Source organism: Alnus glutinosa, chromosome 9 (assembly GCF_958979055.1).
Source record: "Alnus glutinosa chromosome 9, dhAlnGlut1.1, whole genome shotgun sequence".
Classification (NCBI taxonomy): domain Eukaryota; kingdom Viridiplantae; phylum Streptophyta; class Magnoliopsida; order Fagales; family Betulaceae; genus Alnus; species Alnus glutinosa.
The window spans coordinates 25,549,599-25,565,354 of NC_084894.1; the positions used below are offsets into that span (position 1 = coordinate 25,549,599).

At 35.8% G+C, this 15,756-nt stretch overlaps 3 protein-coding genes across 9 annotated transcripts; 1 reads left to right on the forward strand and 2 right to left on the reverse strand.

Annotated features, from left to right (window-relative positions):
- Positions 1–58: 58 nt before the first annotated feature.
- LOC133876645 (probable anion transporter 4, chloroplastic) lies at positions 59–5,433 on the reverse strand. 2 transcript variants are annotated; one of them, XM_062314898.1, is made up of 9 exons: positions 4,867–5,433; positions 4,014–4,240; positions 3,502–3,868; positions 2,929–2,973; positions 2,683–2,829; positions 1,980–2,117; positions 1,854–1,887; positions 1,065–1,244; positions 59–415 (listed from the first exon to the last, which is right to left on the reverse strand). In XM_062314898.1, exons 1-9 carry the CDS (start codon positions 5,287–5,289, stop codon positions 405–407), a joined length of 1,572 nt encoding a protein of 523 aa, XP_062170882.1. In that variant the 5' UTR covers positions 5,290–5,433; the 3' UTR covers positions 59–404. The 2 variants fall into 2 exon arrangements, with proteins under 2 accessions (XP_062170882.1, XP_062170883.1); XM_062314899.1 differs by having other exon boundaries at positions 4,014–4,274; positions 4,867–4,951.
- Positions 5,434–5,492: 59 nt separating this feature from the next.
- LOC133876643 (protein FAR-RED IMPAIRED RESPONSE 1-like) lies at positions 5,493–9,883 on the forward strand. Of its 6 annotated transcripts, none has more exons than XR_009901607.1 (4): positions 5,493–5,657; positions 6,565–6,649; positions 6,795–6,900; positions 9,336–9,883. XR_009901607.1 is itself a non-coding variant. In XM_062314893.1 (4 exons), the coding sequence occupies exons 3-4, from the start codon at positions 6,795–6,797 to the stop codon at positions 8,996–8,998; spliced, it is 2,097 nt and encodes a 698-aa protein (XP_062170877.1). In that variant the 5' UTR covers positions 5,502–5,657; positions 6,509–6,649; the 3' UTR covers positions 8,999–9,325. The 6 variants fall into 6 exon arrangements, 5 of the variants coding, with proteins under 5 accessions (XP_062170877.1, XP_062170880.1, XP_062170878.1 ...); XM_062314893.1 differs by lacking the exon at positions 9,336–9,883 and adding an exon at positions 7,008–9,325 and having other exon boundaries at positions 5,502–5,657; positions 6,509–6,649; XM_062314896.1 differs by lacking the exon at positions 9,336–9,883 and adding an exon at positions 7,008–9,325 and having other exon boundaries at positions 5,502–5,657; positions 6,602–6,649.
- A 1,656-nt stretch (positions 9,884–11,539) lies between these two features.
- Positions 11,540–14,210, reverse strand: LOC133877905 (uncharacterized). Its single transcript, XM_062316357.1, has 3 exons — positions 13,944–14,210; positions 12,816–12,956; positions 11,540–11,885 (listed from the first exon to the last, which is right to left on the reverse strand). The coding sequence occupies exons 1-3, from the start codon at positions 14,133–14,135 to the stop codon at positions 11,742–11,744; spliced, it is 477 nt and encodes a 158-aa protein (XP_062172341.1). The 5' UTR covers positions 14,136–14,210; the 3' UTR covers positions 11,540–11,741.
- Positions 14,211–15,756: the final 1,546 nt, after the last annotated feature.

The following is a 15,756-nucleotide window of genomic DNA, read 5'->3' on the forward strand; positions in this document are numbered from 1 at the left end:
TTAAAACATAATGGAACTCGTTAAAAAAAAAAAACTTTGATGAAACGAAGCATCTGCCTTCTCAGAAAAAGATGAGAATCTAATATATGAATACAAAGACAGTAAAATGCCTCCTTGAAACATCTTACACATATATTACACATTTGGTAGAATGAAAAAAGAACCCTAAATGCACCTGAAACACAGAAACTTGATGCATGAGAGAAAGTAAAATTCATTCACTGTACATCTCTTTGAATACATACCCCTAGCGTAAGGGGTTGGCGCTATTACTTCTACAGCGGAAAGATCCCTCTTTCCAACTCTTTCCAACATTCTCTACAATCCTTCGAGTCAATCCTTTGGTTACAGTTGACCAAACAATCCATCAACAAACAGCGGTCTGTAGTAACAGTCTTGGAATCTCAAGGGGGAACTGTAAAGCAATAATAACACACCATTAGGAAAAATAAAAATGTGAATGCGAGTGCCTAGAAGTAGGGGTGACAATTCATGTTCACATGATGAGTTTAGATCGTGTCGAAACATGAATGTAAGACTATATAGGTCAATCTTAACTCAACCAATTTAATTAAACGGGTCACACCCTTCGACCCTAACCCGCTAATTTTATGTTGAGTTTGTAGGTCGAATAAAAAATTATCCGCCCCTAAATCCCTTGTCGGGTTCGAGTCGAGTTACGAGTATACGACTATATATGTCAACCCAAATCCAATCCATTTAATTAAACGGGTCAAAACTCTCAACTCTAATCCACTAATTTTGTGTCGGGTTCGCAGATCGTATAAAAAATTGTCAACTCTACCTACAATAAAACTAGAACATAGCGGTCACACATTCTGTTAAAGCTGCATAATTTTTCACTTTGAATGTACTTGGTAAATATGAGAATATTTTCTCACATACATCATTGAAATAAAAATAATTTGTGACTGAATATAAATAAGGTGTTCGTAAGATAATATCTTTAAGCAACAGTGTCCTGGAATAGCCGAAAGACCAATTCAGAACCCCTTACAAAAGAACCAATTCAAAGAATCAACATAACTGAATATGAAACTGACCTGTTTCATCAAAATTTACTCTCTCTCCAGTGGAAAACAGGATGTAGAAAAGGGAAGCAAGAAAATATAGTACTGATGTGAGCAACAGGAATCCTTGGAAAGAACCCACCAGCTCAACAAAGAAACCAGCTCCAACTGTTCCCACGATAGCAGCCAATGTTCCAGCCGTATTTGACAATCCTAAAACCAGAAATGAAGTGTTTCTTATCACATACCATTCCCAATTACAATGTTCAGAGACACCGAGTAATTTCTTGATTTCTCATCAGATTCACAAGCAAATCATAGTTTGCATATTTAGTTGTTTATTTTCCCAAAAAGAAAGATAAATAATTCTAAAGTCCACTGCTTCATATCTAATATTGGAAGCTCATATACCAAGGAGGGGAACCTGAGATATTATTAATGGCAAAAGCCAAACAGTGCACTTGTAAAAGCTACTCTTTAGGCCTTAGGGTATAAGACACCAACGGAGTTCAAAACAGTAATGACTACAATATAACATCAAAATTTTCTACTCAACTTTACGGTTGACCATTTTAAAAGGAGATTCAGATCACTGCACAAGGACCATGAATACTGCTCTTCGGCCAGCCATTGCCATACTATATTTCTCTACTTTTTATGTAGAGTGGGATTTTTAAAATATGTTATTCACACTATCAAGAAGTTTTCAAAGTGAGGGTGATTGTGTAACAAATTATTTCAAATGAATAAATTAGATCAAATGTGAAAAAGATAAAAGAATAAATTAGATATAGATATATAGAGAGATAAACATAATAATACCATGTAGTACACCAGAATAATGTGGAGCGATCTCCTGGTGACAAAAAGACAAAGTGAAAGGTTAGAGGGAAGTGAAACATCCATTCAATTTAACGATTAAACACCACGTGTATTCACTACAACAACCTGAAGATTTACAAGAAAACCAGAATGACTGAAAGATTTCAGCCCAACGGCTAAAGTAAGCCAAGCAGAAGCGATTGGTGGACTTTTTGCTGCAGTTAAACCAATAAGAGCAATCCCAGGACCAATAAAACCAATTGACTGCAGAGAAGATGCACGTTTTTAATATAATTCAAAAAACAAAATGAGAAAAATCAGATATCAAAAAAGAAAGAAAGAAAGAAAACCAAGCAGACACTGATTCAGACACAAAAGGTCATAAAGAAAGATGAAGTATGACATCAACAACCTATTTTCCATTATCACAGAAAGGGGGGAAAACAACCATAGCCAAGCAAGATATTGATGATGCAACACGCCTATGTGTCCATTTGGTAAAATGTGACCAGCAATTAAATTTCTATGGAAGAAATTTAAGTATTCATTGAAGTTTTTGACAAAATTTATATTAAAAAGATCATATAAAAAGATATTGATTTCTTTCTGGCTCTAGTTTCTTCATTTTGAATTAATTTTCAATGGAAGCATCTTCAACATGGTTTATGTATGCTCCAACTGAATACCTCATTACTGTTAAAACTAGTAGATATGACTTACTCCCTTGATTTTGTGATCAGATTAAAAACAATAATTTAGAAACTAAGCTTATCACTGAGAAATGACCTCGTACTGCAAATTAAATTGATGATACAGAAAAATGCTGCACCTGCATGATCTTACGAGTCAAAGTTACACTTGTACCACTTCGTATCAACAAATCTGACCACAAACCACCAAAGTATCCCATGATAGCCATCACACTCCATGGAACAGCACTAAACCATGCAGCTTGTCTGAGGTCAACGTGATATATCTGCAGCAGAAATTGTAGTTCTTAATAGGTAGATGTTGAATTAGGCATCTACCACTCTTAATTAGGAATCATAGACCATTGCCAAGTATTTGGACTTACCGAGTTGAAATAAATGGGCATCCAGGAAAGAATTACAAAAAAACCCTGCAGAAAAAAGAACAAGAAAAAGAAGAGGAAGATGAGTTTGCATGGATATGTATAATCTAAAAATAACAGTAATGAGTTCACATAGACATATATAATCTACAGATAAGGTTGGATAACAGATAGACATGTGCAGGGGCATACACACACAAACACACTCATTAATCATGTCTTCCCAAGTAGACTTTGCACTATAATAAGGTAGACTTAGCTTTCCTCTGCACCTGATTAAACTGGTACTTCTGGGATTTTTTTTTTTTTTGGCTTCAAATGCTGGGGGAAGAAGTGGCAACCAAATAGTGACATACATAGATGAGCTACTTTTCCCCTTTCTTTGGGTGGGTACAGGGGGGTGGCAATAGAAGAGAATACTAGTTTTAGGCCTAACTGCTAAGGAGACTCTTATCCAGGCTGGAGTACAATAGCTACCAGACAACACGATCAAACCAAATGACATATTTAGCATAAATTAACAATATTAATAACATGGTCCTAAAAAGAAATTAGTTCAAGATATGAATGCATTACCCAACTATGCATGGCATTTGCAACAATTAGGGACCATGTAGGTAGTTTAGAAAGCAAGCGCCTGAAAGGAGGGATCCCTCTCGTTGCCTTAGGTCTATTCTCCATTGGGAAGGATTTCTGCCTCTTGTCCAATATGTACTCCAATTCATATTTTGATATCTGAGGATTTCTGTCAGGAGTACTTGATATTGCAGATAACCATACCAAAACCCACAGAAATCCAGATAATCCAAAAATTACAAACGGTCCAAATATACCACCTTGTGACATGAGGATTGGAGAAAGTGTGAGTCCTATTGCACTTCCAAGCTGAAAACCAGCCATTGCAAGTCCAACAGCCCTGGCTCGTTCCGTTTGAGGGAACCATCTAAAATAAAAAGTTTAGACATTCTTTAACATTTTAGCTTCGCCAACTTCTTAAACTACAAGATATTGCGTTCACGAGCACATTTTGTTATATCACCAATATATTGTTAACATGACAAAACCTTAAGTTTGCAAACCATCTATACCTGGCTAACATGTTGTTCATGCAAGGAAGAGCTACTCCTTCAGCAATACCAAGCAGAGCTCGCATGGCAAGAAGGGCCCACAAAGAAGTATCCGCAGCCCAGGGAGTCAGAAAGGTAGCAAATGACCACAAAGCCACGCCCCACGCCATGACCACCTTACCACCATAATAATCAACTAGAGTCCCTCCAGCTATTGGCGAAATCAGATATCCCCACAGGAAAGATGACTGCCATAAGCGTCTATCGATGAGCCAGGGACAACTAAAAGTAAATAAGTTGTTTATAAGACGAATAAAACTATTATCATAACCACTTACTTTGAGAATCCATTAAGCCTTAGTTTGCACATTAAGCACGACGCCTCACTTGGAGTATAATTGACATAGTAAACTGGAAAATTCACTAGTGGAAAAATCACCTACATAAGCTACTTGATTTTTTAACCATATCATTGACAAATTATTTATCATAATTGTATTTCAAGTCTAAAAACTGACGCCAAAAAATAAAAAATCAATAAATAAACAAACAAACAAAAAACTATCTTTCATAATTTCTAATTAGCAATTCAGTTAATCACAATCCGAGTTTACTCTCAATTACAAAAATCAAAATCAAAATAGTGCCACTTAATACACTCCAGATTACACATTCAACATACTTATGTGTATCCTATCTTGAGAAAATCGAAGTTCAATAATGGCATCGATGATTTTCTCTTCAGATATATTTCTTTCTAGGAAACCAAACAGACCATATACTATCAACAAAGGCTACTCATGTGTGTGTGTGTGTGTGTGTGTGTGTGTGTGAGTGAGAGAGAGAGAGAGTGACAAAAAAAAAAAAAAACCACCTGAACAATACCAGAGAACGATCGGCTCCATCCGCGAGAGAGAGACAACGGCACAATTGCCACTGACATCACGACTCGGTCCGCATTACAAAGCGCCAGAGCCAAGGCCAGCATCGCCACCACTTTCACTCTCTCTGAAGTGATAAACTCGGCGAAGCTCGGGGACTGCACTACTTTGTCCTCCGGCAACGCCCCGAGCGAAGCGTCTTCCGAAGAAACCCTAAATTGAAAAGAGCGAAGATCGCGAAGCTCAGAGGAGCCATGCCGAAGTCCAGTTCTCCGCACAGAACTCGTCAAAGAAACGTTTCTGAAGCAGTCTCTGCGGTGTAATCCGACGAAACGCGAAGAAATGGTTCTAGTATTCTGGAAAGCTGTGAGATAATTGCGATGCAGTGGACGATTAAGAGAGATTGCAGAGCTCATGGCGAGGGGCAGTGGCGGAGAAAGCCACAGAGACTACTGTGCTAAGCCTAAGCGAGGAGTAGCTAGTGTGATATTGGCCTTATTTCCGGGCCTGTCCTCTTCTACATGCAGCGAGTTCGAGGGTGAAACTGGAAATTCGATTGGTTAATAGGAGTTTGAAGTGGCCACGTTTTATTTATTTATTTCTAAAATAAACAGAGAACTCTTGAATGTTGTCTCCAATTTTCCTTTTCCCCATTCATCTTTTCACCCAAAATCCCCCCTCCATATCCATCTTCCCTCTCCCCCCGCCCAACGCCGACTAATCAAAACCCAACCTCCGAGCGCCGGTGACCACGCCGACCCAGCCTCCGGCGACCTCAGATCTGGTACTAGCCCTAGATTTCCCCACTCCTATTAGTTGATGTAATTATATAGTTTTGCAGTGTCTCGTTTACAATCTTGTAAGGGATATTAGGTTAGGGCCTTTGGGCTTGGGTTTATAATTGAATAGTTAGTTGAACTGAATAATAATAGTTAGATCCATAGTTAGTTGAGTCTATATTAGGTATCAGGAAAGATTGTATTGGTATCAAAAGAATTATGCAGTGAAATGTTTCTTGGAGATTAGCTGTTCTTGAATCAGCCATTGGAGTTCTTGGGCTTCTCGAATTGCCCTACCTTATTCATCATCCATCTTTTACATTCAATCACCATTATCCATCCAAATTTCATATCCATTTCCATCTTTATCATAGAAAATCATAGAAAATATCCTAGAAACAAGAACATACATTACAATTCTCTGTTTTCTGCTTTCCATTTTCAGAGTTGATTTGGTATCTTGATATTTGTTTAAGGTAATCTAGTCTTTTAGCATAGAGTAATAAAAGTTTCCTCTATTGAACCTACCTCATCAGTATTGTCAGAATAATTTCTTGTAGTATGAAGTTGATCGCATTAAACAAAATTTTAGTGGCTTTTAATTGGTATAATTCTTGCAAGTTATGCTTGCTTTCAAAAACTAAGGAGTTTTTATTTTATTTTTTGTTATTTATTTTTCCAACCGATACAAGTATTTCTACTTTCTATTTTATAAAAGAAGAAAAATACCATTAGGCCAGAAGACTAAGGCAGTTTATTTCGCTGTCTAATATACCTATCAAGTAACAGCCACTAATATCAAACAGGAAAAAAAAAAAAGAAACAGCCCCTGCTATTAAGTTTCCATCTCGGACAGCTGAATCCATGCATTTATTTGGTATCTAACATCTGCAAGCACCCTGGACTGGGCAGTATATAACAGGTCCTCCCCGCTCTTCCTCGTTCACAGAAATTACCAGACTCTGAGAAAGCCAGAGTACCAGAGCCCAATTTACAGGTAAATCTAAATTGACATGAATAAATATATGTATTCTTGTTAATGTCTTTGCTATATATATTTTTAGTTCTACCATATGCTCTATATTCACTGAAGTAATTATATATAATTGACTAATTAAATATTTTTGTCGAATAACTCTTAGATGGACTTGTCACAATCGGCCTTGATTTCACAGTGCGAAGATGATTATTCGCTGACACATGAACAATTTGATGATGTTGTGCCCTTGGAAATGGACCCTCAAAATGGTATGTTGGGCCTTTTATTCTTCCTTTTAAATTTTGTAACATATCTTAGTAAATGTTATTATTCATAGTTGGGTCCTCTGAACTTTTTTTTATTCGTCTTGATATAGCTGGAAATGAAACTGTAGCTGATGTAGAGTTGACAGAGAGTGTGGACAATTGCAGTACCGAGTTCAAGCTCATAGATGAAGTTGAAAATGTTAAGGAACCTAAAGAAGCAATGATATTTAGCTCCATAGAGGAACTTAGTAATTATTATAGGAGTTATGCAAAGCAAGAGGGTTTTGATGTGGTACGGAAGAAGCAAAAAAAGAATGAAAGTGGGTATGCACATTACATCAGTCTAGGATGTTCTCGTCAAGGCAGCAGAAAATCCAGCTCAAGTAATAGCTTTTGCAAGCCTAGTCAAACAATTAGAACGGGGTGTAAGGCCACTTTGAATGCAAAGTTAGTTGGTACAAAGTGGTATGTGACTAGTGTATCTACTGACCATAATCATGGTTTAAGCCCAGGCAAAGCGAGATATTTTAAATGCCAGAAGAATTTGGATTCTGTTTCGAAGAGAAAGCTTGAGATAAATGATAGAGCTGAAATAAGTACGAATAAGATTTATAACTCATTAGCTGTTGAAGCGGGGGGGTGTGAGAGTCTTGCATTTGGAGAAAAAGATTGTAGTAATTTTATTGCGAAGTCAATACATCTTCGCCTTGGTACAGGAGGTGCTGCAGCACTTTGTGACTATTTTAGTAGAATGCAAAAAGTGAATGATGATTTCTACTTTGAGATGGATTTGGATGATGAATGTAGGTTGAGAAATGTGTTTTGGGCTGATGCACGAAGTAGGGCATCATATGAAGATTTCGGGGATGTCGTTGCATTTGACACGACATACTTGACTAATAGATACGAAATGCCATTTGCTCTTTTTGTGGGAGTGAATCATCATGGCCAGTCAATACTTTTTAGTGCGGCATTAATCTCAAGTGAGGATACAGCGACATTTGTATGGTTGTTTGAGGCATTGTTGAAATGCATGAACGGCCGATCGCCAAAGACAATTATAACAGATCAAGATGTGGCTATGAAAAGTGCAATTAATAAAGTTTTCTCGAATGCCCAACATAGATTTTGTTTATGGCACATATTAAAAAAACTTCCAGAAAAATTTGGATCACATTCACAGTACAATGCCATTAAGAGTGCCTTGCGAAGTTGTGTGTATGATTCTCAAACATGTGATGAGTTTGATGCAAGTTGGAAAAGTCTAGTTGAGTGTTTTAATTTGGAGGATAATGCATGGCTGCATGGTTTATACAGTGAGCGGACTTTCTGGGTACCAGCATATTTGAAGGGTGTATTTTGTGCTGGCATGACTACCACACAACAGAGTGAGGAAATGAATACATTTTTTTATGGTTATGTGCATTCGTCGACCACATTGAAGGAATTTGTGGATCAATATGATAACGCTTTGCGTAAGAAGGTTGAGAATGAAAATGTTGCTGATTTCGATTCTTTTAATGCCACGGTTTCATGTGTAAGTAGGTTTTCCTTTGAGAAGCAATTTCAAGAACTTTACACCAATGAAAAGTTGAAAGAAGTCCAGGAGGAGATTAGAGAGGTGCTGTATTGTAGTCGCTCTCTTTTAAAAAGTGAAGGTGGAATTAGCACCTATCAAGTGACTGAACGGGTAGAAATTAATGGTGCCTACATGAAAAAAGTATGCTTTACTGTTTACTGTAATGAACCTTCATGTGAAGTGAATTGCAGTTGTTGCCGGTTTGAATCAAGAGGAATTTTGTGCAGACATGCCATATCTGTGCTGGTCACACTTGATGATGTTACATTGTTGCCGAAAAAATATTTTCTAAACAGATGGAGGAAGGACTTGAAGCGGCCATATAAGTTAATAAAAAGTAGTTATGATCCCTTGAGTGGCAACCCTAGTGCAGAACGATATTCTGACCTATGCAAAGATATGTTTGCGTTAGCCGCAATCGCAGCACCAACTGTGGATCATTACACGGAAGTGAAAAGTCATGTTTATATGCTAACTAAGAAATTAAGTGGTCTAAGTTGTGAACAAAGTCCACATTCCTAATCACTCCCAGATGCACTACTATCGGTAATTTGTCTATTGATTGTATGGCGGTGGACGTGCATAGTATTTAATGTTTTTTCTAACATGCTTGAATCTTTTATTAATTGATGACTTTTCAAAGATCGCTAGTAGATGAACTGGACACAAGTGAAGATTTGTTGCCTTTTGTAACTGATATTCAGCATGACCAAGTTATTGGAACTCAAAATAGTGTAGTTATACAAGTATTGAAGGAAAAAAATAAAAATAAAGAGTTTCATAGATGTGTATTTGATTCTTATATGTTGACAAATGATTTTATTTCCTATATGTTAATCCTACGAAATATCTCTTTCAGACCCTCAGGAATTCACAGTCATCATGTCTTGTTGAAGCATATCTTATTTACTTTCTGTAAGTTTTAGGTTTTTAAGCATTACCTGCAAAGTTGATATTCCATTGTTTTTATTGCCTAACGTGATCTTACATCTTTTAAGTGATATTATTACTGGAATATGTGGAACGATATTCTCTTATGATATGTCATTCTTGTAGCATATTTGCTAATGTGACATGGATGTGAATTTAAAAATATGTATTACATTTTTATTGGTTTGATGTGAATTTGGGTTTGTCGAATCATTAGAAATGGGTTCTCTGCCATGGAGGAGCTCAAGGGTGGAATAGGTGTTTTCACCACTTCCACTAGTCGAAGAGCTTTTAAATGTTTTGAAATTCTCGAGGAAAACCCAGCTGTTAGGAAAGCCTTGATAGTCTGCAGAGTGATTGCAGGGAGGGTTCATAGGCCTTTGTTTTTCCCTTTATTTGTTGCGAAGGACTTTGGTTCTTCTTTCAAGCCTCTAGTTGCTTGCCAATATATTAAAGATTTGTACTTCTCTGCCCTAATTGTATCGGCCACTTCCCACGTTTTCATTTTTCACACTATTGTACTACAATTCTTCCTCTTTATTGAATGCTGTTGTTTTTAATGCAGAAATTAATAGCAACCTGCAAAAGAATTTGATCACTTTTGAAGTTATGTAGCGCTGTGCAGCTACATTACATATAGATGTGCATGAAGGGTAGTTAGCATTGCTGCATTGGGTTGTTGAGAAGGAGAGTTTTAGCGTCAAAAGTCTAACAGCATATGCATGAATAGTAACTGAAGAATTCAAGAATGGAAGATTTTTATATTTCAGTATGGGGAGATATGGCATAATAAAAATGAAAAATGCCTTCATTGAAAATCATTCGAGATGATTTGTTAATTTTATGAAACGATTTGAGTCTTCGATTATGACATTAATTGAATTATTCAAATCGACAAGGTGTACAGGATTTTCTCAATCCTTGAGCTCTCTCTCTTCTTGCACATTTCTTTTCATGCTTCTGGAGTCCCACAAATTAAGTAGCTTGAGTTGATTGCTATTAGAGATAAAGCACACTGATTTTCAACATTGCCTTAATTGCTATAATCAAGAGGTTTCCTAGAAAATAAACAATAACAAATTTTAACACTCAAGTTTGAGCCTTTTAATACGTTAAGACAATTTTAGATAATCACATGCAGTACAAAACAGCTTTGACAACAACACAAAATGCCAGTTCAAGACCCAACAACACCTGTAGTAGTGCCTATTCAGAATCCAACATTACAACATAAAGATACAAACGTCACTATATTTTAGTAACATATAATGTTATAAACAAAATTAAGAAGTGGTATGATAACGTCACCTCATGTTAATATTCTTCACACTATCTAATAGTGTTGACGCCACCTCGCGTTAATAAAAAAAAAAGGGGTATGTTAAATAGGTGTAAATACCGTAGAGATCGAGTAGCATTATTACTTCAAGTTTGGTAGCTGATCGCCAACGAGGGTTATTGTTGAGCCTAATGTTGGTATAAAATTATCTGAATTTAATGTGCTTGTGCAGTTGCACATATTTAATCAGTTTATTCTGAGTTTGATTGTTTAAAAATAAATAAATTTAAATTTTGAGGAAAATATTTTTAGCCCCCCAAAACTTACACTTATACTTTTGAAAGAATTTTTAAAAGTAACACTCCACCCTCCAACTACTACTTTGTAGTGCTTAACACCCTCTACCATCATTTTCAGTCAAATTGAATGAAAAATGTGTTTACGTAACATTTTTGGACAAACTTTCCGAAATGCCTCACTTTGTTAAGTTGCTTTACATAAATTGCCCAAAAAAAACCTATTAAAAAACCAACAATAGATCACCTCTCACCAGAATTTTCTATAGGTGAATTTGCATTTGCTTGTCTGTCTACATTTTCAATTAAAAAAAATTATGAAGCATTTTTTTTTCTATGTTTAAAATTTCTGAATTTTGAAAATTCTCTCTGAAATTCCAATCACTATTTGTATCCCCTGCTATGCAGCACGGAAGGCTTTGGCTGCAGAACCCAACTGCTCCGGACAACCTGCAGTATGAGACCCACCAACCCGGGCCCTGCAATCCCCTCTCTGTAAAGATTGTCGAAATTACACGCAATTCAAGCACATATTCCAACTATGGTGTACACTATTCCTCATCATCATCCACAATTCAAGGTATATATCACTAAATGATTACTCAATCACATATACAGCAATTAAACAAGTGCAAATTTCTAACCCCTTGCACTGCCAGAATACTGAATCTTTATTCAATGAAGATACATTCACTCCACTACAAAAAGAAAACGACCGTCTAGTAGGATTTAGAACATTTATGTGAAATGGATTCAGACCTCAGAGTTTGCTGTGATGTTTACCAAACAATGAATGCCGACCTTCAGCAATAATCTCCCCCGTTGCTTTGTTTCTCATAAGGACGATTGTTCCCGAGTAACCTCCTTTTTGTCCTAAAACCTTTGCAGTAATCTCTAACTCATCCTGCAATTTGCCATCCTGGGAGATCAGATGCTACGAAAAATGTACTCAAATATCAAACTTAAACCCTTCTTGCTTTACCCCTTCTTTAACACGAAAATAAAACACTACAGAAGCTAAGATGATTGCCAAATTACTCTAGTTGTTTTTATCATATTCAACGCTAAAATACTTGAGAAAAGTACGACTTGTGTCCCGTGTCTTGTGAGCACAAAATACAAGGTAGAATTGTCACATCAATAATTCGAGAAGCGTGGCAGTTCCACCTTGCATCCGGTGTGCAAAGGTACGAGAAACAAACCAAAACTTTAGAGAAATTGAAATCAGTGCCTTAGGACCGTAATCAAGACCAAATTTTAGGAAACATTTTTAGTCGATTAAAAAGCATATCTAACTGTGGTATTGTTTTTATTTTTTTTTTTTCCTTTTTTTTTTTTTTGGTCAGAGTGACATTAAATGTTAGAAAGTTAGAAATAGGGTGTTTTTGGTAACCATACTAACCAACTTCCTCTCTCCGCCCCTCCCCTTATTTTCACTTCTCTAAAAAAAAGTCTACTTCAAAACATTCTCACTTTTTTCACTTTTTATATCACATCAATCATTTTTTATTATTATTCAAATAAAAAAAACTCACTACAAACAAAACTTTTTCACTTTTCCATAAAAATTCTTTCTACTTTATATAACATCAATCACTTCTTACTACTACACAAAAAAAAAAAAAAAAAAAAAAAAAAATCACCTCAACAATCTTTACTAAACACCCGATATGTGTTCAATGACTGCTTGGGCACTTAGTTCAATAACTCGAATTAAAGGTCAAAAACAAGATAGCTTGGTGACAAATTCAATCTGATTATAAGACTTCCAAAGCAACCAAAAAAATATATATATCAAACACTAAGATGTTTTCAAAAAATAAAGCTAGCTTACATGAACCCTTGCAGTCGAAATAAAAGAGATTGACATGTCCACTGAAACATTCATTGGGAGACCCTCAACATGGACTACAGCACCACCGACTTCATCAATAAGGTTTGCAATTGCACCTGAAGCCAACTTCCCAGTGCTATCCTGCAATTACGTATCCCAAAAGAACTGCATTTTTAATTGCTCCCAGTCACAGGGGAAACAGAATCAGATAGAAAAGCAGAATTCACAGCCCTCTCAGTAAAAATTATGCCCAAAATAAGTTCAAATTATTAAATCAATACAGATGCTTACCAAAAAAGAATTGAAGAGATAAAGACTTGGAGAAGTGATCTTGATATAACATCTTAGGCAACACTTCAATTCAAAAGCTTAATCCTTCTGGTTCCATCCAATTATATTATATCAACCACTCACTCTTGTAATTCATTCCTCCACGTGGGACTTTAACCAGTCACATTCACATGTATACTCTAACAAAATGTCTTATCAGCCTGTGAAAGCAATTTTTCAGAGTTTCAACAATCTTAGCAGCATTTATTTCATTACATTTTTCATTGAAACATAATTAAGCAGACAAGAAAAATATTTGATATACAAGCGCTTAAATCATAGTTGCAAACACCTAGACTGTGAGTTATAAATGCCTAAATAAAGCTCTAATGATCCAGGCAAAAGACATATATAAACTACCGAATTTTATTATATCAACGCCACTCAATGTGAGATTTTAATTGTTAAATCACAAATTATTCAAAAAGTTTAAGCAGATAGAAAATGGTTGATTCAATTATTTAATCAATATATAAACACTCCCCCGTTCAAACTCCCCTTATTAAAATAAGTTATGCCCAACAAGTAAAATATTTAATTGATATGAGGTGAGTATACAAAATGGTTAATTTAATCATTAATTACTACAATAAAATGCTTATCAGTTTGTGAAAGCAGTTTTTCAGAGTTTCAGCAATTTTAGCAGCATTTGTTTCAAGTTATAGATCATTAGATCTTGTCATAAAGCTCCAATAATCAAATCAAAAACTAAATACATAAACTACTGACTAAGCAATTTCCAAACATGTAATATGAGAAACTCGTTCAGCGAATTAGTGAGGGGATTGGATATCTTACGATGAGGCGAGGAGGGACCTTGAAAGTACAGGCGACGAAGCCTGGCTCCACCCGGTCGACTCGGATGCCTCTGAGGCTAAACACCTCGTAGAAACTTGGTTCCACCCCAACTCGGTGAGGATGGACGGTGAGTCGCGACACGCTCTCCGATTCCTCTGCGGTCAATCCTAGAAATTCTTTGGCCTTCTCCATTTTTTTTGGGTTTCTCTTCTCAGGTTCTCTCAAATCCGTCCTCGGATACTTTTAGAAAGCAGAGACTATTATACGTGCCGGATGAGGATTTCACTTCGGCTCCACGATAACGAAATCGAGACCGTTAAAATGTTTGAAAGTCTTATACCATTGTAGCACTAGCGAAAGCTTCTTTTCAACCTTTTCTCAATTTAAGAAACTAAAACACTTTTTCTTCTTTAGTTAAATACACATCATAATAATTTTTCTTATTATTTTCTTATATTATTTAAAAATTTTAAATTAAATACTAAAAGAAAGAGACAAAAAAAATAAATCATTTAAATATTATTCAAAAAATGTGAAAAGAATGAGAGATGAGAGATAATTTTTTTTTATTAAAATAATTTTAATGAAATCACTTTTACTTCCGTATATATAGAGTATAACTTTTAGTTTGCTCAGGGCATCTCTAGTGAACTTTATAATTTTTCTTTCAATTTTAGTTTAAAAATCTACTTTTTACCAACTTAACAATCTTTACTAAACACCCCATATGTGTTCAATGACTAATTGGATACTTAGTTCAATAACTCGCATTAAAGTAGAAAGAATAATGACCTGTTTGGGTGTTAAATTTTTAGAATTAAAATTGAATTCTTATTCTGTTCGCGAATTTTTAGGTAAAGAAATGTGTTTAGATGATGAATAGAATTTAAATTCTTTTTTGAATTTGTGTTTGGGTGTTGGATTTTTGAAATTGGAAATTATTATTTTTTAATGGGAAGAAATGATTGGAAATGATTGAAAGTTTGAAAAGGTGTGTATAATGATTGGTATTGTGAAAAGTACTGCAGTATAATGATTTATTATTAAAAAAATTTTGTTTGGTTTAAATATTGATTATTTAATTATTTAAAGTATGGGACCCACACGTTTTTGGTTCTTTTGGAGAACCTTTTTCTCACGCGTGGGTCCCGGTTAGTCATCAGCCGTTTTTGTCCTTGAATAGTTGAATTGAGAGTGAATTCTTGGCGTGAAACGGGCTAGGATTTGGGTTGAAACCGGGTGGGTGGGTTTTTTCCAAAACCCGACTAGAATAGGATTCCGTTTCTGCTCCCAAATCTTTTTGTGGGTCAGGGATAAAATAAATGGCAATGTTAAGGTAACTTTGGGCTGTACATTCGGATCAGATTAGGTCTGTCAGGCTATACAAAACTGGTATATAAAGGGCCCCCAATGCAGCCCAATGCCTTTTGGGCTTTATTCTGCTATGGCCATTTCCAATATAAACAGGAAGGACTGATTTTATAGTCCATAATTTAATGGTATATAGTATTATAGATTGCAAGTGAAATAAATGCTCCGTTTGTTTCGGTGTAAAATAATTTCTGAAAAATGATTTCGACATTTTTCGGTGTTTGGTAGGGGCGAAAATAATAGTCGACCGGAAAATGATTTCTGCTTGACTAAAAATGCTTAGTAAATTTCGGAAAATGATTTACGCTTTTTAAAAGCGTAAATCGTTTTCCGAAGACGCCAGACGCGGTCGATCTATTTTAAACGACACAGTCGACCTTCACGTTCAAGCAGCCGATCACCATCAAAATATTGTCGGTATCGGAATCCGACAACATCCGGT

Excerpts from the sequence above, each read along its gene's own strand:
- LOC133876645 (XM_062314898.1), bottom strand. The coding sequence starts at position 5,289 with ATGAGCTCTGCAATCTCTCTTAATCGTCCACTGCATCGCAATTATCTC. Across the intron at positions 2,974-3,501 it reads CAAATGCCATGCATAGTTGG|GGTTTTTTTGTAATTCTTTC; the intron begins GTAATGCATTCA and ends TTTTTTCTGCAG. Across the intron at positions 2,830-2,928 it reads TGCCCATTTATTTCAACTCG|ATATATCACGTTGACCTCAG; the intron begins GTAAGTCCAAAT and ends TTTCTGCTGCAG.
- LOC133876643 (XM_062314893.1), top strand. The coding sequence starts at position 6,795 with ATGGACTTGTCACAATCGGCCTTGATTTCACAGTGCGAAGATGATTAT. Across the intron at positions 6,901-7,007 it reads GGAAATGGACCCTCAAAATG|CTGGAAATGAAACTGTAGCT; the intron begins GTATGTTGGGCC and ends GTCTTGATATAG.
- LOC133877905 (XM_062316357.1), bottom strand. The coding sequence starts at position 14,135 with ATGGAGAAGGCCAAAGAATTTCTAGGATTGACCGCAGAGGAATCGGAG. Across the intron at positions 12,957-13,943 it reads AGGTCCCTCCTCGCCTCATC|GATAGCACTGGGAAGTTGGC; the intron begins GTAAGATATCCA and ends ACGTAATTGCAG. Across the intron at positions 11,886-12,815 it reads TTTCGACTGCAAGGGTTCAT|GATGAGTTAGAGATTACTGC; the intron begins GTAAGCTAGCTT and ends GGCAAATTGCAG.